General features: G+C 46.5%; 1 protein-coding gene across 5 annotated transcripts in view; it reads right to left on the bottom strand.

Annotated features, from left to right (window-relative positions):
• Positions 1–27,886, bottom strand: part of LOC142289985 (arf-GAP with SH3 domain, ANK repeat and PH domain-containing protein 3-like) — a 224,445-nt gene that overhangs the window by 72,674 nt on the left and 123,885 nt on the right. For all 5 annotated transcript variants that reach the window (XM_075333929.1, XM_075333930.1, XM_075333933.1 and 2 more), the window contains 3 exons: positions 14,831–15,011; positions 10,660–10,745; positions 10,438–10,553 (listed from right to left, as the gene is read on the bottom strand). In XM_075333929.1, coding sequence (XP_075190044.1) covers positions 10,438–10,553; positions 10,660–10,745; positions 14,831–15,011 — 383 coding nt within the window. The remainder of the gene's footprint in view (positions 1–10,437; positions 10,554–10,659; positions 10,746–14,830; positions 15,012–27,886) is intronic.

Below are 27,886 nucleotides of genomic sequence, written 5' to 3'. Positions count from 1 at the left end.
TCACCTCTCAACTGGACAATGAGTCTTTACTGGTGTGCACACTTAACAGGGCGTAGCAAGAGCGAGTTATCCACAATGCCCAAGTTGTAAAGGCCAGCTAGGTTACTAGGGTCATGCAGTTTGTGATTAGCTTGTGTCTGCCAATTTTATTGTTGTGGTGATCTTTGTAATAGAGCAACATACTGTTGGTGTGCTCTGACTAGGATTTACAGTGTATTAAAACGCTATTGTTGCCAGAATAATTACCCTTGTTCACTTGCATAAAAGCTTATTTCCTGGTTGTTAAAACCTACCCTTCATTCTGGAATCTCACCTTGTGTACCGTAATTGCATCCTGCACTGTGGTGATTCCTAGGTCACCGCTACAGCTGGTTAAGAACCAGGAGGGCAGTAAAAGTACAAAATCAGAAAGCAAAAGAACAGGAAACAAGCTGTGATCAGAAAATAGAAATACAAACAAACAAATCAGGTATTGAAAACACTAGACTGAACCAAAGTATATAAACTTTTATATGGCAGTGGGAAACCAAGGTTCAGGAGTTTAAATAGAAGACAGCCCCGCCCAAGGATCACAGACGTCTACACAGCCAGGAATTAACACCATGGCTCCCTGACTGAGTAGCTCCAAAAGTACAAGGAAATAAAAAGGACTGCTCCATAGATGCCCAGCATCCCCCATAGCAAAGATATGACACCATCCAGCGACCAAAGTGGAACCAGAGTGGATAGGCCTGGATGTTAAAACATCTTGTCAAATAGTAAAAGGAAAACTTTATTATGAAGTTGGTGAACTTATTTTTATTTTACTGAAAGAAAAACTGTCAGTTTGATCCAACCCCTAAACTGTTTATATGGCCATGTGCCACGCTCCCCGGCTCCCCTGCCACGCTCCCCGGCTCCCCTACCACGCTCCCCGGCTCCCCTGCCACAATCCCCAGCTCCCCTGCCACACTCCCCGGCTCCCCTGCCACGCTCCCCGGCTCCCCGGCCACGCTCCCCGGCTCCCGTGCCACGCTTCCCCGCTCCCGTGCCACGCTTCCCGGTCCCCCGCTCCACAGCCTCCAGGCTCCCTCACCTGCGTCCTCCAGGCAACCCGGTCCCCGCTCACGGCGCCCGTCTGCGATGCTGAGCCAGCACGGCACTCCTGCCTCCTGTGCACCGCTTCCTGCTCTGGCTTCTGGCACCCGGGCCTCGCGCATGCGCATTAGGGCGCGCGCGAGTTCATTGACCCTCTCTTAAAGGGCCAGCGTCCTCCAACAGGATATTGAAGAATCAGGTACAGGGTATATAGAGGGATCCTTTCCAAGTGGGCGGGGCCTGTTCTTCGTGTTTGCTAAGCTAGGAGTCAGGTCTCCCTGTGCCTTGTCCCATACTCACCTATCTCTCTTGTAGAGCCGCTCCTGTCTCGCCAACCGGTCCTGACGGTTCCAGAACCCCGAACGGTGCCTGTCCGCCATCTCGTCAGTCCTTACCATCTCTGATCCCTGGATCCGTGTGGTGACCGACGTCCTCGCTCAGCTGGTTCCGGACTCTGCCTGACATCATCTCGGCCTCCGAACCAGAGCTCCGTCACCCGGATTACCGTCAGAGACTCCGTGGTCCCAGGGACTTCTTCACTCCACTCCTCTGAACGGACTGTCCTGCTACCCGTAGTGCTCCGGCTACTGGGCACCTTGCCCTCGGTGGGGTGCTCAGTCCAGTGGATCCACCTCCTGGGCCTACCGGTCCTCCAGGTCCTAACACCATGCTGCTCTCTAAAAGATAATGGCATGCATAGCTTTACCAATATGTTGCTCCCTATCTGAAAAAAGAGTGTTAATATTCATATACAAATGAAGCTTAGAGGAAATCTGTCAGCAGGATTTCACATACCAAGGTATTTACTGTATAGTGATTGTGCATCTAGCTCATTTAAGGATAAGTCCAGCAATACGTTTACATGGCCAGTTCATTCCTCTGTTACTGAGAAATCAGCTTTTGAATTGAGATGCAAATAAAGTTGTAGATCTGAAGACCCTGTCACTACAGGTTTATTCTCAGCCCAGTGCCGCCTCCTCCTGATTGACTGGCAGCTCCTTTTTCTGAAGTCGCAAAGACACAGGCTGTCAGTTAAGCAGGAGGAGGTGGCACTGTGCAGGGAATAGAGCTGGAGTGACAGAGGCTTCAGATCTACAGCCTCAGTTGCATATCAATTCAAACACTGATTTCTCAGTAACAGGTGCGGACTGGCCATGACCGCTTACGTTTTCACTGAACTGCAGACCAGAAACAATTATAGACAAGGAATACTTTATTGGTCCATAACCAATGCATGAAGCAGTTCTAGCTGGACAAAGATACGTGGATTGGGAAGGATAAAGCAAGATTTTATTATCGTAGTGGATGTCTTTAAAAGAGCTACATGTACATATAATTAGATTGGGGTGGGGGTGAAATAATGCTAGCCGAACCTCTTTAAGTAGTCTGGGCATGTCACTGCACTTCCCAAGCCTCTGCCTAATTGGCTCAATTCCCCACCTAGACCCACTTTTCTTCTGCTTAAAGGGAACCTGTCACCACTTTTTTGGCGTATAAGCTGCGGCCACCACCACCGGGCTCTTATATACAGCATTCTAACATGCTGTATATAAGAGCCCAGGCCGGGGGTATAACATAAAAAACACTTTATAATACTTACCTAACGGTCGCTCGGTGGGCCTAATGGACGTCTCCATTCTCCGGTGCCGGCACTGCCTCTATCGGCCATCTTCGGCCTTCTTCTGAAGCCTGGGTGCACGATGAAGCTATGTCATACACACTTGCCGATCCTGCGCAGGCGCACTATAATACCTTGATCTGCCCTGCTGAGGGCAGATTAAAGTGCGCTTGCTCAGGACCTGAGTGTCGGCGAGTGTGGATGATGTCGGAAGCTGGCTTGTCTATACAGGTAGTGAAAAAATCATGTAAAAATTGTAAATGTGTTACAAATATAACTTACTGAGTATGCACCATATCTATAATGTGTCATTCTAATTTGCAGGACAAATATTTTCCATGACTCAGACGTCTTTATTTGCTTACTGTTTTAACACACAACCCACCCAACATAATATACTCAGCTAACCATACAGACTACACTTATTTACATAGGATTAATGCCAACTGCTTTGTCTTTACTCCCAGGTAAAAATACACACTGGTTATAGCATATGGTGAATCTAAAAAGAAATTGATATTGTATGCCTCTATAAAACTTTCACTGTAACTGTCAATTTCAGTATTTAAAGGGGTTGTCCAACAGTAAAATATTTTGGCATGGATTAAAATTAACAGACAGGAGACTACTCACCTTCCCGCACCCTCAGGGAACTAGCACATGCTGTTACGGGGGCTGTCTGATTATAAAAACCAAAGGGATATCAGACAGTCAGGGTCCACCGTGCAAAGTCTCTGCTGCAGACTATGGCAGAGGATAAGGGGTATCTTGTACTACGGAAGCAGTACTGACACTGATACGTCTCAGTGACACTAGAGCCAATCACGGTGTCTACTGTTAAAGTCACAGCGACTACCATATTTAGCATTAACGTAAAAGGGATAGGTTAATGAGTGAGGAAGAGTATATAAGTGTGCCGCTGTAAATAGTAGTAGCAAAAGTGCAGAGTGCAATACCTCTGTTAAACTCACAGAGGCATATAGTTAGAAAATAAAGCAATTCCTCCCTTACTCGGAGGGTGTGTGGTATGGTCTCTGTTAATGATCACAGAGACAAAAGCAGTGAGTGTGAAATGGCACCTACCTAGGTCCGTTCCTCTAGTGGTGCCAGGAGACGGACAGCAGCGTAAGCCGTACAAAGCTCCTACCTGCGTTCGGTTACGGGGGCTGTCGGATAATAAGGAATGGAATGCTATCCGACAGTCAGGGTCCACCGTGCAGAGCTCTGCTGCAGAGTATGGCAGAGGATAGGGAAAACCTGTACCACCAAAGCGGTACTGACGCTGTTGCGTCACAGTGTCACCAAGACCAATAGCGGCGTATACTGTTTAAGTCACAGCGACTACCTTATTAGAATAACATAGGAGTGGAAATGCAAAAGAGTAAAGCATACAACATAAAAGTGCATAGAAGTCTCACAGTCTGTGAGCGTGAAAGCACCTGTCTCAGTTAAGAGTCACAGAGACTAGGTGTAGTGTGTGCAATATGGAACCTACCTATGTCCGTTCCACTTGTGGTGCAAGGATATGGACAGCAGCAAGGCTGCTAGCTTGAAACTCCTGCCTATGACCACTCCCCTAGTGTGCGAGGATACGGACTGCTGCAGGAGGCAGCGTAGTGGAGCGTTACCCTAGAAGGCAACGACCACCTAACCTACCTATGTCCGCTCCACTAAGGTGCGAGGACACGGACAACAGTACGGCTGAAAGGTACTGGAGCGCTACCCTACCGATAGCGCTCACCTCAGAGTAGAACCACAAGGCCCAGTCAGACCATGTGCAGCAAGCACCTGCCTATGTCCGCTCCACTAAGGTGCGGGAAACGGACCACAGCATAAGCTGCAAGGTACAAGAGCGTTACCCTACCGATAACGCTCACCTAGATAGAATAGGTGCCGCAAGGGACATGCACAGAGCGTCTACTCCTATGCAGGAACCAAGAGGACTGAGCGCCGAGCAGCGTGCATCAGGGTCTTATATAGACTCTGTGCCTCATCCAAGATGGAGGACACCAGAGCCAATCCGCTGCCAGAATGACAGCAATGACATCATGCTGGCCTATCACCGAGTAAGGCATCACAAGCACATGACCAGCGACCAATCAGCTTAGAAGGTGTCAGAGACATGTGACCTCGTGTCACAAGCACATGACCAGCGGCCAATCAGCTTAGAAGGTGTCAGAGACATGTGACCTCGTGTCAGTGATGATGTCACTCGCACATGTGCAATGGCTCCAAGATAGGACTTAGTCTCCAGCGCTCGCACATGTGCAGTAGCAAGAAATCCGAACATAGTCTCCAGTGCCACAGCAAAGGGAAAGGAGACACGCAGATACCCAGAACGGGAACCATAACACGTTCGCTCCACTCGTGTGCGAGGACACAAACCACTAGATATGGCACCTGCCTAGGTCCGCTCCACTAGTGGTGCAAAAGAGACGGACAGCAGCACAAGCCGCACAAAGCTCCTACCTATGTTCGCTCCCCTAGTGTGCGAGGATACGAACAACTGCCAGACGCAGTATAAGGAACGTTACCCTAGCGGCAACGTCCACTTACGAGTAGAATCACAAGGCCCAGCCGGACCATGTGCCTCAGGCACCTGCCTATGTCCGCTCCACTAAGATGTAAGGATACGGACCGCAGCCAAAGCTGTAAGGTACAAGAACGCTACCCTGCCGATAGCGCTCACCTAGCATAGACAGAGAGATGCCTAGAGGGACGTGCACAGAGCGTCTACTCTCATGCATGAACCAAGAGGACTGAGCGCCAGGCGGCGTGCGTCAGGGTCTTATATAGACTCTGTGCCTCATCCAAGATGGAGGACACCAGAGCCAATCCGCTGCCAGAACAACAGCAATGACGTCATGCTGGCCTATCACCGAGCAAAGCGTTACAAGCACATGACCAGCGACCAATCGGCATAGAAGGTGTCAGAGACATGTGACCATGTGTCACAAGCACATGACCAGCGGCCAATCAGCTTAGAAGGTGTCAGAGACATGTGACCTCGTGTCAGCGATGATGTCACCCGCACATGTGCAATGGCTCCAAGATAGGACTTAGGCGGGCTTTGCACGCTGCGACATCGGTAACAATGTGTTACCGATGCTGCAGCGATAGTCCCGCCCCCGTCGCACGTTCGATATATAGTGAAAGTTGCCGTAGCGATTATTATCGCTACGGCAGCTTTACACGCACATACCTGCCGTGCGACGTCCCTCTGGCCGGCGACCCGCCTCCTTCCTTAGGGGGCGGGTCGTGCGGCGTCACAGTGACGTCACACGGCAGGCGGCCAATTGAAGCGGAGGGGCGGAGATGAGCAGGATGTAAACATCCCGCCCACCTCCGTCCTTCTCATTGCAGCCGGCGGCAGGTAAGGTGAAGTTCCTCGCTCCTGCGGCTTCATACACAGCGATGTGTGCTGCCGCAGGAGCGAGGAACAACATCGCACCTGTCGCTGCACCGGCATTATGGAAATGTCGGAGGCTGCAGCGATGATACGATAACGACGCTTTTGCGCTCGTTCATCGTATCAAAAAGGATTTGCACGTTGCGATATCGACTGCGACGCCGGATGTGCGTCACTTTCGATTTGACCCCGCCGACATCGCACGTGCAATGTCGCAACGTGCAAAGCCCGCCTTAGTCTCCAGCGCTTGCACATGTGCAATAGCAAGAAATCTGAACATAGTCTCCAGTGCTTGCATATGTGCAGTAGCAAGAAATCCGAACATAGTCTCAAGTGCCACAGCAACCATAACACATGCCAGTCATGACTTTGAAAATGGTGTCTGCTCCAAACCACCAATTACAGGCTGTAGTGGTCAGGTAACTAGAGGAGCAGCGACTTCTGAATGGGCAGACAACGCTTCTAAAGCCAGTGTTGACGTCAGGAGCGACCTGCTCTGCATCTACAGAAGTACGGGTAAGCCTCTATTTATTATTTGTAATCAATTTATGCCTAATAAATGATTGTACTGTCAAAGAACCTGTTAAGTTTCCACTTAGCTGCACTCCAGGAACAATTATAGCTCAGGGAAAGTTGAGTGGACTATAACCAATACATGAAGTAGTCCTAACTGGCCAGAGATACACGGATTTGAGATGGATAAAGTGAATTTTCATCATCGGAAATCTTTTACTAAAATAATAATGAATGAATAATCTTCGAATTTCTCTAAATTGTAACAAAATTCACAACAATTAAAGCAATCGGTACATTAGAACATGCTGTTATGTTCTAGAGTAGATGAGTAGTGATAAAGTCTTGTGGGAAAAGACACAGTCTAAAGCAGAGGTCTCAAACATGCGGCCCCTGAGGCTACTTGTTGCGGCCTACAGACCGCATGACAACCGCAGCCCTATGCCCGGCGCCGGCAGGACTTTACTACAATTGAATCATTTGCGGTGCAGAGGAGCTGTCCGCGTTATGCCAATGGCCGCTGCTGCCCGCCAATCAGATGCAAGGAAGTGACTTTCGCTGCATGACGTCACCTCCTTGCATCTGATTGGCGGGCAGCAGCCATCTCCTCTGAACTCATTCAATTGTAGTAAAGTCTTGTCAGGGCCGACGCCAGGCATAGAGCTGTGATCGTCACGTGCCGCAATAAGCAGGTACATGCTCACAATCAGGACAATCAGGACCTGCTGCGTTCTGGACATGGCGGGTCCTGACCTGCGGAGCCGCAAGTCTCCTTCAAAGGACACTGCAGCGTTCTGTGCCTGCGATCAGGGTACGGAGTGCTGCGGTCTCCACGCTGTGTGTGTGTGTGTATATGTATGTGTGCCGCCCTCGTGCCAGCAGCCATTCTGCTCGGATCCGGATCCACGGTGACTCGAGGGATCTCCGGACCCGGGGATCGTCCGGCCACTCAATGAAAGGGGGACTATGTACAGGGGGATTACAAGTTCATGACGCCACCCACGGTGTGTGGTAAGATGGTGTACCACCGCTGCTGTTGGTGGGGGAGCCCGGTGGCGGTGGTATAGCAGCAAGGTGTTTAACCCCTCTGTAGCTAGGGGGTTGTGCCCCGGGACCCGGTGATGGTGGTGAAGGGGAGCCGTGGGCTGTAGGCCTGGGAGACAGGGAGCACAGAAACTTACAGTGGTTATCGTGGTGCTGGATGAGGCTGTGCTGATTTGTGAGGTCAATGAACACACAGGCAGTGATTCAACCAAACGTCCTTCAGTACCGCTGCCGCTGAGGGGGAGCACGTCCAGATGACTGTTCCCAGTGATGTTACTAATGTGCTTTGGTCTAGTCCGACCCTCCGGGAGCCTCCACTTCCACAGCCCCTCACACTCTGAGGTTACTCTCTCACGCTGTCTGGGAGCTACAACTCACCAGCCTGCTCTCCTCCCTGAGATCTACTTGAGAGCCCTCTGCTCTCTTTGCTCCCCTGCCGACGACTGCCCAGTCACCTCCCACCCAGTCTGCCTGACTCCAAGGTGGGCGGCCCCTTCTCTCCTGGACCTCCCCACTGGTGTGTGTGTGTGTGACTGAGATCTGCATGCTGGTCCTAGCACATCCCTGGGTGGCACCAAAGAGATGGATGCTACATGGAAAGGAAAATTGTGCAACACCCTGTGACGACCTGATAGGCCAGGGCGTCACATATGTGCACAATACTACTAGGCACAATACTACAAGGATGGGTACAATACTACAAGGATGGGCACAAAGGTACTGGGCACAATACTACAAGAATGAGCACTAAAGTACTGGGCACAATACTACAAGGATGGGCACAATACTACAAGGATGAGCACAGGCACAATACTACAAGGATGATCACAAAGGTACTGGACACAATACTACAAGAATGAGCAAAAAAGTACTAGCCACAATACTACAAGGATGGGCACAAAGGCACTGGGCGCAATACTACAAGGAAGGGCACAATACTACAGGGCACAAGTATGGGCACAATATTACTGGGCACAATATGACAGGGCACAAAGATGGGCACAATACTACAGGGCACAAGGATGGGCACAATACTACAGGGCACAGTACTACAGGGCACAAAGATGGGCACAATACTACAGGGCACAAGGATGTGCACAATACCACTGGTCACAATACTACAGGGCACAAGGATGGGCACAATACTACAGGGCACAATACTACAGGGCACAAAGATGGGCACAATACTACAGGGCACAAGGATGTGCACAATACCACTGGTCACAATACTACAGGGCACACAGATGGGCACAATACTACAGGGCACAATACCACAAGGATTAGCACAATACTACAGGGCACAAGGATGGGCACAATACTACTGGGCACAATTGCACAAGGATGGGCACAATACCACAAGGATGAGCACCTTACTACAGGGCACATGGACGGGGGACATTGATGCAGCATGGGGACATTACTACAAGATGTTGGCTGAGATTACTATATGATGCTGCGAATTGTAAAACAATATTACAAAAAGGTGATAAAATGTAAAACAAATTCAAACTAAAGCATGAAAATTATTTTTTTTTGCCATTAAAAATGCTTTTTTTATATATATGTAAACTTAACTAAACAAAAAAAATGCAGGTTTGTTATAATAAACAAGCAAATAATTTTCAAAAAAGTGTTCCAGAGATATATAGAAAAACCATGGAATTAACAAAAATGTCCCTTTGTCCTGCAAAGAATGCGGCCCCTCTCAACTTTTTTTCTATATGTGGTCCATACACTCAGCTGAGTTTGAGACCCCTGGGCTAAAGCCTCAATTCATCAAACAGTTTTCATCATAAAACTGTTTGAAATGTTGCAATATTTTACGCAACTCTCAGTTGCACAAAAATCTTGTGACTAGAGTTGAGCGAGTACCTAAATATTCATACTCGCTATACTCATAACGAGAGCTGTGTAATACTTGCATATTCGTTCCGAATAGCATGTGCAATGCAAGTCAATGGGGAAAAACTCGCAAAGTAATGCGTAACCTGAATGCCGTACTATCGGAATGAATACGGGAGTATTAGACAGTTCTCGTTATGAGTATAGCGAGTATGAATAGTTAGGTACTCGCTCAAGTCTACTTTTTTTTACGGTAAGTCTGGTCAATGGAATGGGGGCGAAGTCAAGCACAGCCAAACAAATTGATCATTATTTCACTTGGAAATGTACTCTTTGGCTGGACTGTAATTCTTACACTGCCATACGACAGCTGATAGATGCTTGAAATTCATGAAGAGGTGCATATGTCATTCAATTTGGCACACACTCCAATGGATCTTTCATCATAACCAAATCAAGCCCTTCGAATCGAAGAATTGTGCATGATCCATACCACATAGATCTGAACTGCATAAAATTCATAGAATTCTTTGAGAATTACAGTTATTCTTTATGGTGCCACGTTAACTCCATCTACCTAATTATAGCCGTAAGCATCTGTGCACTATGGCCCCACGTTTTCCTTTTTTTTCTTCCACAAAAAGAAAAAAAATTAGTCACAGTACAATGACCAAATAAAGACCTTGTTTACCATCCTAAGCTACACTACATAACCGCTGCAGCCAGTCACTAGCCTAATGTCTATTATTTCTTATGATTACTGCACTCATCGTTTCTGGTAAATAAGAAAGGACATATTGTGCTTTTCTGTGACATAGCCCTATGGCAGCAATATTTTTTTTCCTGATTTTTGGATTTTAATGCTGGATTATTTGATTTGACACCCTTTATGATGATGACAGTGGATTGGATGGGAGAAGTGACATGTGCTTACCAGTATTCACAGATGTCTTTGCTCTCAGGAGAAGCCGTATACAATCTGGTTTATTATATCTGACCGCATAATGCAGAGCTGTTTGTCCATCTACTGTAGCTTTATCCAGAGCTCCCCTGTAAAAGCAGAGTCATCAGTCAGTAGGAGAGGAGAGCTGAATATATACTCTACTTATCTACATTACTATGCTAATGAAACGATAGACTTTAGGTCTGTGCTTACCCGTTTTGGATGAGGAAATCTACAATCGGGAGGGAATTTCTCTCACTCATATAAACAGCAAAATGAAGGGGAAACTCCACAAGATCCTTTAAAATACAAAATAATATTAGGAGGGACATGCCACAAGCTACTAAGGATATACAGTCATATGAAAAAGTTTGGGCACCCCTATTAATGCTAGCCTTTTTTCTTTATAACAATTAGGGTTTTTGCAACAGCTATTTCAGTTTCATATATCTAATAACTGATGGACTGAGTAATATTTCTGGATTGAAATGAGGTTTATTGTACTAACAGAAAATGTGCAATCCGCATTTAAACAAAATTTGACCGGTGTAAAAGTATGGGCACCCTTATCAATTTCTTGATTTGAACACTCCTAACTACTTTTTACTGACTTACTAAAGCACTAAATTGGTTTGTAACCTCATTGAGCTTTGAACTTCATAGGCAGGTGTATCCAATCATGAGAAAAGGTATTTAAGGTGGCCACTTGCAAGTTGTTCTCCTATTTGAATCTCCTATGAAGAGTGGCATCATGGGCTCCTCAAAACAACTCTCAAATGATATGAAAACGATTATTCAACATAGTTGTTCAGGGGAAGGATACAAAAAGTTGTCTCAGAGATTTAAACTGTTAGTTTCCACTGTGAGGAACATAGTAAGGAAATGGAAGAACACAGGTACAGTTCTTGTTAAGCCCAGAAGTGGCAGGCCAAGAAAAATATCAGAAAGGCAGAGAAGAAGAATGGTGAGAACAGTCAAGGACAATCCACAGACACCCTCCAAAGACCTGCAGCATCATCTTGCTGCAGATGATGTCAATGTGCATCGGTCAACAATACAGCGCACATTGCACAAGCAAAAGCTGTATGGGAGAGTGATGCGAAAGAAGATGTTTCTGCAAGCACGCCACAAACAGAGTCGCCTGAGGTATGCAAAAGCACATTTGGACAAGCCAGTTACATTTTGGAAGAAGGTCCTGTGGACTGATGAAACAAAGATTGAGTTGTTTGGTTATACAAAAAAGGCGTTATGCATGGAGGCAAAAAAACACGGCATTCCAAGAAAAGCACTTGCAACCCACAGTAAAATTTGGTGGAGGTTCCATCATGTTTTGAGGATGTGTGGCCAATGCCGACACCGGAAATCTTGTTAAAGTTAAGGGTCGCATGGATTCAACTTAGTATCAGCAGATTCTTGACAATAATGTGCAAGAATCAGTGACGAAGTTGAAGTTACGCAGGGGATGGATATTTCAGCAAGACAATGATCCAAAACACCGCTCCAAATCTACTCAGGCATTCATGCAGAGGAACAATTACAATGTTCTGGAATTGCCATCCCAGTTCCCAGACCTGAATATCATTGAAAATCTGTGGGATGATTTGAAGCGTGCTGTCCATGCTCGGCGACCATCAAACTTAACTGAACTGGAATTGTTTTGTAAACAGGAATGGTCAAATATACCTTCATCCAGGAACTCATTAAAAGCTACAGGAAGCGACTAGAGGCTGTGATTGTTGCAAAAGGAGGATCTACAAAATATTAATGTCACTTTTATGTTGAGGTGCCCATACTTTTGCACCAGTCAAATTTTGTTTAAATGCAGATTGCACATTTTCTGTTAGTACAATAAACCTGATTTCAATCCAGAAATATTACTGAGTCCATGATTTATTAGATATATGAAACTGAAATAGCTGTTGCAAAAACCCAAATTGTTATAAAGAAAAAAGGTTAACATTAATAGGGGTGCCCAAACTTTTTCATATGACTGTATGGCCTTGTGCGCACTAGGCGTTTTTGCCGCGTTTTTAGCGGCGTTTTTTACCGCGTTTTTGTGCTGAAAACGCAGTGACATTGCTTCCCCAGCAATGTCAATGGGTTTTCATAAGTGCTGTCCGCACACAGCGTTTTTTTTTAGCTGCGTTTTTGTGGTGACCACAAAAACGCAGCATGTCAATTATTTCTGCGTTTTTCACTGCGTTTTTCACCCATTGAATTCAATGAGATGTTAAAAACGCAATGAAAAATGCATATAGCCGCGTTTCTATGACTAAAAACGCAGCTATAAACGCAAGGGGTGGGCAGTATAGTGACATGTACAGGAAGAGGATTCCTTCTGATGGTAAACACAGAAGCGTGAATCCTCCCGGTACCGTCACCGCTGCTTCCACCTCCCGTCCTGTGCATGTCAGCTCCGTGCGGCGCCATGTCTGGGCGGGAGGTGGAGGCAGCGGCGAAAATCAAAGTGAACAGTAGAAAAAAAAAAAATGTCATATATACTCACCTGTCCGCAGGGTCCCGGTGCCATGCCCGCTCCCAGCTCCTCCCGGTCCCGCCGCTCTGGCTGTGTGCAGTCTCCCCGGCCGGCAGGATCTTGCTTGCAGGACCTGGCGGTGGATCACCTGATGCAGTCACCTGACGCATCAGCTGAGCGCGGTGACGCGGGCGCCCGGCCGGCTATCAGCTGATCCTGCCGTCAGGAGACTTCATCAGCTGATTACCGGCAGCTCTTGCAGCGATCGGACGGGATCAGACTCCTGTCCAATCGATCGCTCCAGGAGCTGTCGGTAATCAGCACAGCACATAAGTGAGTATTATTTTTTTTTTTTTTTTCTACTGATGCATCAGCTGATTGTATAATCGGCTTTTATACAATCAGCTGATGTGTGATGTGATTCACATCCTTGAACCTGACAGATCATCTGATCGGTATGCCTTCCAGCAAACCGATCAGATGATATTGGATCCTGATTGGACGGCGCGGGACCCTAACCCAGGATTACTGCGGAGGGGGGTTTATTTCAATAAAGATGGAGTCACTAATTGTGTTGTGTTTTATTTCTAATAAAAATATTTTTCTGTGTGTTGTGGTTTTTTTTTATCTGTACTAGAAATTCATGGTGGCCATGTCTAATATTGGCGTGACACCATGAATTTCGGGCTTAGGGCCAGCTGATAATATACAGCTAGCCCTAACTCCATTATTACCCGGCTAGCCACCCGGCTTCAGGGCAGCTGGAAGAGTTGGATACAGCGCCAGAAGATGGCGCTTCTATGAAAGCGCCATTTTCTGGGGTGGCTGCGGACTGCAATTCGCAGTGGGGGTGCCCAGAAAGCATGGGCACCCTGCACTGTGGATTCCAATCCCCAGCTGCCTAGTTGTACCCGGCTGGACTCAAAAATTAGGCGAAGCCCACGCCATTTTTTTTTTTTTAATTATTTCATGAAATAATTAAAAAAAAAGGGCTTCTCTATATTTTTGGTTCCGAGCCGGGTACAAATAGGCAGCTGGGGGTTGGGGGCAGCCCGTACCTGCCTGCTGTACCCGGCTAGCATACAAAAATATGGCGAAGCCCATGTCATTTTTTTTTCTTTTTGGGCAAAAAACTGCATCCAGTCCTGGATGGAGGATGCTGAGACTTGTAGTTCTGCAGCTGCTGTCTGCTCTCCTGCATACACTAGTGAATGGAGGATGCTGAGACTTGTAGTTCTGCAGCTGCTGTCTGCTCTCCTGCATACACTAGTGAATGGAGGATGCTGAGACTTGTAGTTCTGCAGCTGCTGTCTGCTCTCCTGCATACACTAGTGAATGGAGGATGCTGAGACTTGTAGTTCTGCAGCTGCTGTCTGCTCTCCTGCATACACTAGTGAATGGAGGATGCTGAGCCTTGTAGTTCTGCAGCTGCTGTCTGCTCTCCTGCATACACTAGTTCTGCAGCTGTCTGCTCTCCTGCATACAATGAACATTTTGAAGAAGGAAATGACATCAGACCTTTTTTTTTTTTTTTTTTCATCAACAATCTTTAATGGCATTGTGCACTGATTAAAAACGCAGTGAGCAAAAACGCAGCAAAAAACGCACCAAATCGCGGCAAAAACGCGTGCGTTTTTGCCGCGTTTTTTTAGCCGCGGGTGCGTTTTTTAGACAAAAACGCACATAAAAACGCAGCGTGAAAAAAACGCCTAGTGCGCACATACCCTATTGCTATTTTCATCCTAGGAGGCTCTATTTGATTATGTACATAGATATATAGTAATGGATCCCGCCAAGTAAGTAACATAAGCACACACAGAGGGTCATTGGATAACAATACAAATGGAAATCGTCCAAGTTTCCCGAATTAATCTCAGATGTTTTTTCATCAATTAGTGTAATCAATACCGGATTGTCCAGGGGATGAAGGGGTTTACTCAGATCTGTTCCATTCGCCATGCTCTGCAGTAATGCCATTAGGTCACGCCCTTGAATAGCCTCTCTGATTCCAAGTAAAGCATTGCGTCTTTCTCTGTCCACAAAACTGTGTTCAACATATTTGGCAGTGATGTAATCTTTTCTAGAAACCCTGTGGAGACATAGTGATAAGAACACAAATGATCCATATATACAGTTCTAAGAGAGAGCCTTTCACTGCATTTATAGACGCAGTGGAATATCTTTCACATTAGACGGTTTTTATTATCCTCCCTTTGCAACAGTAATGAAAATAAAAGCCTCTATATGTTACGAGGGGCTGCTGATAAGTCTTTGGCTTTGTGATCTTTTTTTGTTTCTATGGTAACGAATGTTACATCACATGAAAGCTTTATGTGTCTAATAAACAGTACACACCAAAAGTTTGGACACACCTTCTCATCTCTAGAACAACTGTTAAGAGGAGCTTTGTGCAGCAGGCCTTCATGGTAAAATAGCTGCTAGGAAACCACTGCTAAGGACAGGCAACAAGCAGAAGAGACTTGTTTGGGCTAAAGAACACAAGGAATGGACATTAGACCAGTGGAAATCTGTGCTTTGGTCTGATGAGTCCAAATTTGAGATCTTTGGATCCAACCACTGTGTCTTTGTAGAAAAGGTGAACAGTTGGACTCTACATGCCTGGTTCCCACCGTGAAGCATGGAGGAGGAGGTGTGATGGTGTGGGGGTGCTTTGCTGGTGACACTGTTGGGGATTTATTCAAAATTGAAGGCATACAGAACCAGCATGCTTACCACAGCATCTTGCAGCGGCGTGCTATTCCGTCCGGTTTGCGTTTAGTTGGACCATCATTTATTTTTCAACAGGACAATGACCCCAAACACACCTCCAGGCTATGTAAGGGCTATTTGACTAAGAAGGAGAGTGATGGGGTGCTACGCCAGATGACCTCGTCTCCACAGTCACCAGACCTGAATCCAATCGAGATGGTTCGGGGTGAGCTGTACCGCAGAGTGAAGCCAAAAGGACCAACAAGTGCTAAGCATCTCTGGGAACTCCTTCAAGATTGTTGGAAGACCATTTCCGGTGACTACCTCTTGAAGTTCATCAAGAGAATGCCAAGAGGTTGCAAAGCAGTAATCAAAGGAAAACGTGGCTACTTTGAAGAACCTAGAATATAAGACATATTTTCAGTTGTTTCACACTTTTTTAAGTATTTCATTCCACATGTGTTAATTCATAGTTTTGATGCCTTCAATGTGAATCTACGATTTTCAGAGTCATTAAAATAAAGAAAACTCATTGAATGAGAAGGTGTGTCCAAACTTTTGGTCTGTACTGTATGTTTTAAAAATTTTGTGTTTGTTACTTATATCAACAGTTTTCTACGCACATGGGAAAACAAAATGGTGGAGTTTAATGTGATATTCACAGCAACTGAGAGCAGAAGAGTGAAAAAATTATTGTTTCTACAAGGAAAGTCCGCAAATAAAATTCATGGTAATATGTCGCAGACATTGGGGGATCAATTCCCTTCATATTCCACAGTTAAGAACTGAAGGAAGGATAAATCCAGCGAGCCAGGCTTGTAATGAATAAAAAATCTTTTTCTTTATTTTAAACGTAGATTAAAAGTCTTTTTCCATATCAGCATAGTACAAATACAGGTAGAGATGAGAAAATTACTGCTGTAAAGCGCACGGCAAGTAAGACCTTTATCATCGCCATGATACACATTGCTATTTTACTGGGATATAAGAAGGAAAAACTCCTAAGGTAGGTAGTGCTATAATTGATTAGTCCGTAATTGATCACACTTGTGAGCATCCACCTATCCACCTATAACATTGACTATTTAAAAACAAGTATTAACCCTAAAAAAGGCTGATACGCTAGCAGTAATTTTTCTATGTGATTTACAATACATGATGTACGGTAACAGATTATATATAGAGATTACTTTCACCATATTAATATGTGCAAAGTGAAAAAAACAAAACAAAACCTCAAAAAGACAATGCACCTTCAATATAATTTTAGCTCAGGAAAATATTTATAAACTTGGAACAGAGCAGGTTATGGTTATTAACATTAGTATCATAATTTTTGGATTTTTAATAAATTCTGACTAGATCTTGTCTATTATTTAAAGGGGTTTTTCACCCATTTTTTTTATTTTCCCAATGAGTGTCACTTATAATTGTATGCATCTTCTCCATTGGCTTGTATTTCCAGTTCTGGCACTGAGCGGCGCTATCCTGCACGCTCAGTGCCTGTCACATGACCCCCTGGAGCTGTGGCCGCCAGCATCCTCTGACGTCACGGCATTTCCGGGCTCTCAAACTTGACGCTTACGTCAGAGGATGCCGGCGCCACTCACACTGATTGACTGGGCTGTGGGCGGTGACTACCGCACGTCACAGCCCAGCATCGAGGGGAGGATCCGGAGGACGCCAGTGTGGAGCGGTGAAGGCAGAGCGCGCCGCTTACCATCGGTCAGCTGTGGGAGGTACGGGCTCCAGTGTGGAGTACAGGAGGGGTTTCCTCCACTGAAATCCCCCCTGTCATGCAAGTATGTGATCACACTGTCCACCCGCCCGCTGTGCTCATTTGTCAGGAGAGCGGGCGGTGTCGGCAGTGTGATCATGTGCTCCTACCAGCAGCACAGGTGACCGGACGCTGCATGGGACCAATCTGCTCCACTCTGTCACCTGCACAACAAGTCCCAGAGTGGAGACAGATAGTGACATATAGCACACTATGTGTCAGAGCAGAGCATGTCACTGTCTCCACTCTGGGACTTGTTGTGCAGGTGACCGGATGCTACATGTCACTAACTGTCTCCACTCTGGGACTTGTTGTGCAGGTGAGAGTATATACAGTTGTTACTATGCAGCAGAAGTCACAGAGTGGAGCAAGTTAGTGACATGTATCATCCGGTCACCTGCACAACAAGTCCCAGAGTGGAGACAGATAGTGACATATAGCACACTATGTGTCAGAGCAGAGCATGTCACTGTCTCCACTCTGGGACTTGTTGTGCAGGTGACTGGATGCTACATGTCACTAACTGTCACCACTCTGTGACTTCTGCTGCATTGTACCAACTGTATACACTCTCACCTGAACAAGTCTCAGAGTGGGGCAGTTAGTGACATGTAGCATCCGGTCACCTGCACAACAAGTCCCAGAGTGGAGACAGTGACATGCTCTGCTCTGACACATAGTGTGCTATACAGTGCCTACAAGTAGTATTCAACCCCCTGCAGATTTAGCAGGTTTGATAAGATGCAAATAAGTTAGAGCCTGCAAACTTCAAACAAGAGCAGGATTTATTAACAGATGCATAAATCTTACAAACCAACAAGTTAGGTTGCTCAGTTAAATTTTAATAAATTTTCAACATAAAAGTGTGGGTCAATTATTATTATTAAACCCCTAGGTTTAATATTTTGTGGAATAACCCTTGTTTGCAATTACAGCTAATAATCGTCTTTTAAAAGACCTGATCAGGCCGGCACAGGTCTCTGGAGTTATCTTGGCCCACTCCTCCATGCAGATCTTCTCCAAGTTATCTAGGTTCTTTGGGTGTCTCATGTGGACTTTAATCTTGAGCTCCTTCCACAAGTTTTCAATTGGGTTAAGGTCAGGAGACTGACTAGGCCACTGCAACACCTTGATTTTTTCCCTCTTGAACCAGTCCTTGGTTTTCTTGGCTGTGTGCTTTGGGTCGTTGTCTTGTTGGAAGATGAAATGACGACCCATCTTAAGATCCTTGATGGAGGAGCGGAGGTTCTTGGCCAAAATCTCCAGGTAGGCCGTGCTATCCATCTTCCCATGGATGCGGACCAGATGGCCAGGCCCCTTGGCTGAGAAACAGCCCCACAGCATGATGCTGCCACCACCATGCTTGACTGTAGGGATGATATTCTTGGGGTCGTATGCAGTGCCATCCAGTCTCCAAACGTCACGTGTGTGGTTGGAACCAAAGATCTCGATCTTGGTCTCATCAGACCAGAGAACCTTGAACCAGTCTGTCTCAGAGTCCTCCAAGTGATCATGAGCAAACTGTAGACGAGCCTTGACATGACGCTTTGAAAGTAAAGATACCTTACGGGCTCGTCTGGAATGGAGACCATTGCGGTGGAGTACGTTACTTATGGTATTGACTGAAACCAATGTCCCCACTGCCATGAGATCTTCCCGGAGCTCCTTCCTTGTTGTCCTTGGGTTAGCCTTGACTCTTCGGACAAGCCTGGTCTCGGCACGGGTGGAAACTTTCAAAGGCTGTCCAGGCCATGGAAGGCTAACAGTAGTTCCATAAGCCTTCCACTTCCGGATGATGCTCCCAACAGTGGAGACAGGTAGGCCCAACTCCTTGGAAAGGGTTTTGTACCCCTTGCCAGTCTTGTGACCCTCCACGATCTTGTCTCTGATGGCCTTGGAATGCTCCTTTGTCTTTCCCATGTTGACCAAGTATGAGTGCTGTTAATGGGTCTTAATTAGTCAGAAAAGGCTGGAAAAAGAAATAATTAATCCAAACATGTGAAGCTCATTGTTCTTTGTGCCTGAAATACTTCTTAATACTTTAGGGGAACCAAACAGAATTCTGGTGGTTTGAGGGGTTGAATAATAAATGACCCTCTGAATAAACTTTTCACCATTTTAAAAAAAAAGACAAATAAAGAAATAACATTCTTTTTTGCTGCAGTGCATTTCACACTTCCAGGCTGATCTACAGTCCAAATGTCACAATGCCAAGTTAATTCCGAATGTGTAAACCTGCTAAATCTGCAGGGGGTTGAATACTACTTGTAGGCACTGTATGTCACTATCTGTATCCACTCTGGGACTTGTTGTGCAGGTGACCGGATGCTACATGTCACTAACTACCCCACTCTGAGACTTGTTCAGGTGAGAGTGTATACAGTTGGTACAATGCAGCAGAAGTCACAGAGTGGAGCAAGTTAGTGACATGTATCATCCGGTCACCTGCACAACAAGTCCCAGAGTGGATACAGTTAGTGACATGCAGCACACTATGTGTCAGAGCAGAGCATGTCACCAACTTGCTCTGCTCTGTCACCTGCGGTGCTGCATGTCACCAACTAAGGGTAAGTTCACACAGTGCGTTTTTCGCTGCGTTTTTGCTCAGAAAACTGCATGACTTTGCTTCCCCAGCAAAGTCTATGAGTTTTCATTTTTGCTGTCTGCACACAGCATTTTTTTCAGCTGCGTTTTTGTGGTGCCCACTCGCTCTCTTTTCCTCCCCCCTCGCTCTTCCCCCCCCCCCCTCGCTCTCTTTTCCTCCCCCCCCTCGTTCTCTTTTCCTCTTCCCCCCTCGCTCTCTTTTCCTCCCCCCCGCTCTCTCTCTCTTTTCCCTCGCTCTCTCCTGGCATGGTCAGTACAGAAATCTCTCCATCGTGGAGGGGTGAGAGGGAGTAATAAACATGGAGTCCCTACTGTGTCTGTGTATTTATTTCTAATAAAGTATTTTTCTCTGTGTGATGTCTTTTTTTTTTTTAAAACCCTTTATTGGAGATTCTTAATGGCCAGGTCAAACTTGGCCTGACATTAAGAATCTCGGGCTTTATACCAGCTAGTAAAACATAGCTGGTATTAACCCCTTATTACCCAGTGTGCTACCTGCCACCAGGGCCACTGGAAGAGTTGGACACAGCGCCAGAAGATGGCACTTCTATGAAAGCGTCATTTTCTGGGGTGGCTGTGGACTGCAATTCGCAGCGGGGGGCCCAGAAAGTTTGGGCACCCTGCACTGCGGATTCCAATCCCCAGCTGCCTAGTTGTACCTGGCTGGACTCAAAAATTCGGCGAAGCCCACTTTTTTTTTTTTTTTTTAATTATTTCATGAAATTCATGAAATAAAAAAAAAAAAGGGCTTCTCTATATTTTTGGTTCCCAACTGGGTACAATTAGGCAGCTGGGGGTTGGGGGCAGCCCGTAGCTGCCTGCTGTACCTGGCTAGCATACAAAAATATGGCGAAGCCCACGTAATTTTTTTAAAAAAGTTTTCAGGCAAAAACCTTTATAATAAAAAAAAAAAATGCTTCCCTGGATTTCTATTGCCAGTGAAAGTAACACCAAGCAGCGGGGGTTAGCAGCCAGTAGCTGCTTGGGTTACCCTTAGCAATAGAAAATGCAGCGGGAGCCCACAAACAATGTGATTTTTTTTTTTTTTTTATTTTTAATGAATTTTTTTTAAAAAAAAATAAATCGACATGGGCTTCGCCCATTGAGCACCAGAGCATTTTACTGCTCAATTCATCCCAAGTAATCAGATGACTCCAGTGTCGGCCGATTACTTGTTCTGTGTCCCCCTGCATCCAGTGCAGCGTGTACGGGCTGTGAGGTCAGCGGAGTTCAGTCCAGCACTGGAGTCAGCTGATCTGAACTCAGCTGAACTCCAGCCTGCACACGCTGCGATGGATGCAGGGGGACATAGAACAAGTAAGGTCTAAGCCACACGGCGAGAAACACAGTGGATAAAACATTGCATTCCACTCGGACCAATATTAGCCTGTGTGTCAGCACACATGAGCGATTATTTTCTCCGCCCTAATTGGACCGAGAAAACAATCGCAGCATGCTACAACTGTAATGCAAGACTCTCTCTTTTACCCATTCAAGTGTATGTGGTGAGAGAAAAATCGCACTGCACTTATGGTACATCGGTGGACTACGGAGGAGAGATGGAGAGAAATCCCTCCCACCACTCCTCAGTGCTGGCCCACCCCTCAAGTGGTGGACCGCCCCCTCGCAGCTGAGGTCTGCTCGCACAGTCGGACCTCAGTCGCAGGGACACACGCATGACACTCAGCTCTGCTGTACTGAGCGTGAGCCGAGTGTAATGCGAGGGGATCGCAGTAATCCCCGTGTGGCCCCAGCCTGATCGGCCGACACTTGAGTCAGCTGATCTGAACTCAGCTGAACTCCTGTACACACAGCCCGCACACACAGCCCGCACACGGTCACATGTGATCGGCAGCAGGCAGCGACTGCTGTTAAGGCTACATTCACATGACCGTTCCGTTTTTGCGGGCCACAAAAAACGGTCCTTTTTTTTCACGGATGCATCCAAGTGGCATCCGTGTGACATCTGCATGCCTTCCGTTTTTATTTGCGGACCGCAAAAAATGGAAGCAGCAAGAAAGATAAATAGATGAGTAGATATAGAGATGGATAGATAGATATAGAGACAGAGGGATAGAGGGATGAATGAATGAATGAATAGAGGGCTGGATAGATAGATAGATAGATAGATAAGAAAGACATATATAATGTCCTACCCCCCTGCATATTCTAAGCTGGCACCCTTTTGTGACTGTCATGTGGCACTAAGGTGCTTAGTCTTGTATTTAGCCAAAAAATAAATAATAAAAAAAAAATGACATGCGGTCCCCCTATCTTTTGTAGCCAGCTAGGGTAAAGCAAACGGCTGCAGCCTGCAAACCACAGCTGGCAGCTTCACCTTGGCTGGTAATCCAAAACAGAGGCTCCCCCACACTGTTATTTTAAATTAACTAAATAATTTAAAACAAAAAACACGGGGTCCCCCGAAATTGGATCACAATCCAAGGTAAAGCAGACAGCTGTGGTCTGGTATTCTCAGACTAGGGAGGTTCACCGTTATTGGACACTCCCCAGCCTAAAAATAGCAGGCTGCAGCCGCACCAGAAGTAGCGCATCCATTAGATGTGCCAGTCCTGGTGCTTCGCGCCAGCTCATCCCGTTGCCCTGGTGCGGTGGAAAACGGGGTAATATATGGGGTTAATATCAGATGTGTAATGTCACCTGGCATCAAGCCCTGGAGTTCGTGATGTCAGTCGTGTATCAGATACCCGACATCACCAACCCAGGCAGTAATAAAAAAAAAAAAAATAGACAACAAACACATTTTTATTTGAAAAAACACTCCCCAACACATTCCCTCTTTCACCAATTTATTAGAAAGAAAAACAAATCCAGGTCTGGTGTAATACAAGGGGGTCCCACGATGATCCATACCATAGTCAATGTCCCAGTCAATGAAGAACAGAATGTTCCCTATTTGCTGGGAGAGCCGTGCAGTGACCTGAGCTAACATCAATAGGTCAGCCCAGGTCACTGCAGGGCATGACGAGTGCTGCTATCAGGAGGTTAGCGAGGTATATTACCTGCGATGATCGCTGAACTCCTGACAGCAGCGCTGTCACCGAGTTCAATGACCGCCGACTTCACAAACAAAGTATCACGAGCAGCCCGTGACGTCACCACTAGTCACAGTCTCGGGTCGACAGCGAGAGGTGATGTGACAAGCGGTGGGCATAGAAGGCAGTGACGACCGCTGACGTCAGGAGGGCAGGACTTCTTCACCGTATGTAATGAACTTACTAACCTCCTGACGGTAGTGCTTGTCATCCCCGCGGCTGCTGACACTGCAGTGCGGGCCGCTGCTGACACTGCTGAGCGGGCAGCCGCGGGGCTGGGGCTGGAGCGGGACACTGACTGCACGGGCACCCAACGGAAGTCACAGGGAAGTGCTTCCGTGTTGCTTCCGGGAATTTTGCGGACCCATTGACTTGTATTGAGTTCATTATTACGGAACAGAATAGGACATGTTCCATAATAACGGAGCGGACATATGGCATCCGATGTGGTTTTTTTTTCTGTAGGATCGGATGCACATGGAAGTGCTACCGTGTACCATCCGATCCTACACAAAAGACATTGAAAAGATGGTCCTGTCTGTGGGGCCGCAAAAAAACAGGAACTGACCAGGACAAACGGAACGGTCATGTGAATGAGCCCACCTGCAGCCATTGCAGCGTGTGCGGGCTGTGAGATCAGGAGTCAGCTGACTCCAGTGCCGGCCGATAAATTCTGTGTCCCGCTGCAGAAGGATCCGGTAAAATAACGGTTGCATGCGCTGCACATTTAATCCACAGGATCCGGTCATATGCGGTTTGCGGATGATACGGACGACACACAGACTAGGCAAGAGGGAAAAAAGCAATCTCATCACCCCGTCACTTTTTTTTCCCCAATTATTTTTTTCACATGTTGCGCCGGCTAATAATCATAATTTCTGTACACACACACACACACACATACACTCATACTCACACACACTTTCTTCCCCTGGTTGTGTGCAGAGCTGGGAGCTGCTGCTGTCTCTGTGTGATTTCTCTCAGTGCATCCACACAGGGAAGAGGCAGGGAGGAGGCTTTGGGTGGAGAGCTGAGGGGGGTGTTACACACAGTGGGTGTGTTAGATAAGCTAGACACCGCCCTAGAGCCACAAAGAATTCTGGGACTTGTAGGAACTGAACACAGGAAGTCAGAGGAGAGATTAACCCCATCAGAGCTGGAGCCAGCAATGAGCATGTGCTGCTAGTGCCCAATAAAAGGTAATTTTGCTGAAAAAAGATAATAGATGTGTTGAGGGGTACATATTAGCAAGATTTATCAGAAAAAAAAAAATCAGTTTTGGTAATTGGACAACTTCTTTAAGCCTATTGGCATCCTAGTTTCCAGCGTAAAAATTCAAGCGGATTCTCTGTTAAAGGGGTTATCCGGCTTCTTTTGACTTTTTTTCATTATTACACTATTGGGCTACATTGGGGCAGGTAAGTATATAGAGACCACTTACCTGCCCTGCTGTCAGCCCCTCTTCCCCGGCTCAGAGTGGTCATGTGACCGCTCCTGCCGCGATTTTGCTGCTTCCAGTCATTTCATGTCTACATGGGCAGGGCTATGTTGACATGCAAATCTGGAACAGCATGTCGCATCCCTGCTGGGCTGTACAGTGCGTGGAGTAACCGCCCTGTTGCCAGCACCCTCCCACACATTGCCCAGCACCCCGTACCCTCACCGCAACCTCCCACACACTCTGTAGTCTCCCTCCCCCGCCTCCTGTGCCCAGCTACGTGCGCCCTCAATTCCAGCCGATTCACTTGCTGTCAGATACACGCCCTGGGAACTGTCTTCTCCCCCCCCTCCCTCCCCCTTGCGCACTGTCTGTGTCATCATGGGTCATTTGTGTATGTGCATCAGTCTGTGTCCCGCGCCAGCCCCGCGGATACCCACACTGCAGCGTGTCAGTGTTTGCCCCCCTCTGCAGTATCAGCAGCTTCTCACCCTGCAGAGCTGGCATCCGCGGGGATGACGAGCGCTGCTTGTCATCACTGCCCGTGCAGTCTGTGTCCCGCTCCCTGCCAGCCCCGCAGCTGCCCGCACTGCAATGTCAGTGTCTGCCCGCAGTATCAGCAGCTTCTCACGCCGGGGGGCTGGCAGGGAGCGGGACACTGCTGCTAAGGTTAGATGAGATAATTACCTGCTGTGACGATCTCCTGCCTCCTGACGTCACCGCGGTCACTGCCTTCTCTGCCCGTCTCGCGGGCGGCCCGAGACTGTCACTAGCAGTGACGTCACGGGCTCTCACAATACTGTGTATAACGCGGCGGGCATAGAAGTCAGTGACAGCGCTGACGTGAGCAGAGCAGGAGATCGTTACTGCAGGTAATGATCTCATCTAACCTCCTGACGGCAGCGCTCGGCATCCCCTGCAGTGACCTGGGCTGACCTATTGATGTTAGCTCAGGTCACTGCACGGCTCTCCCAGCCAATGGGGAACATTTTGTTCCTCATTGACTGGGAGTCTCATTGACTATGGTATGGATCGCTGTGCGACCTCCTTATTGGATTACGCCGGACCCGGATTTGATTGTTCTTGTCAATAAATTGTTGAAAGAGGGAATGTGGGGAGTGTTTTTTCAAATAAAACTTTTTTTGTTGTCTATTTCTTACTGACTGGGTTTGTGATGTCGGGTATCTGATAGACGCGTGACATCACTAACCCCAGGGCTTGATGCCAGGTGACATTACTCATCTAGCATCAACCCCATATATTACCCCATTTGCCACCGCACCAGGGCAATGGGATGAGTTGGGGCAAAGCGCCAGGATTGGCACATCCAATGGATGCGCCACTTCTGGGGCAGCTGTAGCCTGCTATTTTTAGGCTGGGGAGTGTCCAATAACGGTGGACCTCCCTAGTCTGAGAATACCAGACCACACCTGTCCGCTTTACCTTGGCTGGTGATGCAATTTGGGGGGGACCCCACGTTTTTTGTTTTAAATTATTTATTTAATTTTAAATAACAGCGTGGGGTGCCCTCTGTTTTGGATTACCAGCCAAGGTGAAGCTTCCAGCTGTGGTCTGCAGGCTGCAGCCGTCTGCTTTACCCTAGCTGGCTACAAAAGATAGGGGGGACCTCACGTCGTTTTTTTTTAAATTATTTATTTATTGACTAAATACAAGGCTAAGCACCCTTTAGTGCCAGATGAAAGGCACTAAAGGGTGCCAGCTTAGAATATGCGGGGGGGGAGGACATTATATTGGTCTTTCTCATCTATTATCTATCCCTCTATCTATCCCTTCATTCATTCATCCATCCCTCTATTTATCCCTCTAGCTATCTGTCTCTATCTATCCCTCTATCTAGATGCTTCCGCTTTTTTTGCAGTATGAAAAAAATAGGAAGGTACGCAGATGACACACGGACCATATACGGAACGGAACGGATGCCACACAGTTGCATCCGTGAAAAAACATGACCATTTTTTGCGGACCGCAAAAACGGGGCAGTCCTGTGAATGTAGCCTAATCAAGAGGCTTATGAGGGTGATGTATTTAATTACAAAAAACTGTTTTTTCTTGGTGTATGTGTTTATTTACTGTCACTTACAGATTACTAAGGGGAAGGGTGTCTCATAGACCCTGACGATTAATATCTGGCTTAGAGGCAGCTGTGGGCTGTGATTAACTTCATATTAGCCTGATTGCCACCGCCCCAGAGCAACCAGGAAGAGCCAGGTAAAGTGCTGGGATTGTCACATCTAATGGATGTGACAATCCTGAGTGGCTGCAGGCTGCTATTTTTAGGCACGGGGCAGCTCAATAAATAGGGGTCTCCCCAGCCTGACAATACCAGCCCCCAGCTTTTGTGGTTTATCATGCCTGGCTATCAAAATTCAGGCGGACTGAATTTCGTTTATTTTTAAATTATTTTTGTAAATCAAGAAAAAAGCCGCATGCAGTTCCTCTTATTTGGATACACAGCCAAGATAAGCGCACGGCTGGGGGCTGCATACTGTAGTCATATGCTTTTTCTGTTCTTGGTGTCATAATATGGGAGAAAAACACAGTGAAAAATGTTATGCGTTTTATACCACAATAATGATCTGCAGAGTTGAATTGCTTTCCCACTCATCGACCGTCTTGGCGCCCCTGATTGGTTGTAGGCAGATGCTGTCACATACGCTAAGGGTGCGTCTGACTGCAACCAATCACAGGAGACAGGACAGCCGGAGGACGGGGAAAGCAGTGCATATGAATTATATTAATTAATTATATTAATATGTACTGTTTACAGCATGATGTACAGTCAATCAAATATACAACATAGGTGAAATTACAGTTCAAAAAATTGTTAATAGGATATTCTTTGTTATTATGAAATGAGGAAAATGTATTAATTTTATGTACATATTGACAACAAGTACATCTCTTATTTCCACATTTAAAAAACCCTTTCAATTTCAACCAGGTATCGCTGGTCTCCAGCGAAGAACTCAGATACAGACTTGGCGATAATTTATCCTGCAATGTAGGTGCCTTTTTTGCTACATAAGAAATTTGGTTTTCTGCAATAATTTGTTTTAGTTTTGGATCCTGGCTCAATATTGGAATATATTTCTTTATAACAGAGACTATATTGTTATACTGAAGGCTATATGGAGTAGAAAAAAAGATTTTTTTCTTTGGAGGTTGTAGTTTTTTTGTTTTATTGCTTGTTGTTAAATCTTTCCTATCGATGTCATTGACTATTTTAGTTGCTCTCTGTAACATCCAATCTGGATAGCCTCTGTTTTTTAGTCTCTTATTAACTGATTCCTGTGCATTTTTGTATGTTTTTGGGTCAGTAGAATTACGTTTGTACCTTATGAGCTCTCCTATGGGAATGT

Source organism: Anomaloglossus baeobatrachus, chromosome 2 (assembly GCF_048569485.1).
Source record: "Anomaloglossus baeobatrachus isolate aAnoBae1 chromosome 2, aAnoBae1.hap1, whole genome shotgun sequence".
NCBI classification, from domain to species: Eukaryota; Metazoa; Chordata; class Amphibia; order Anura; family Aromobatidae; genus Anomaloglossus; species Anomaloglossus baeobatrachus.
Note: the sequence above shows the minus strand (reverse complement) of the source record. Positions and strands in the feature narration are given on the sequence as shown.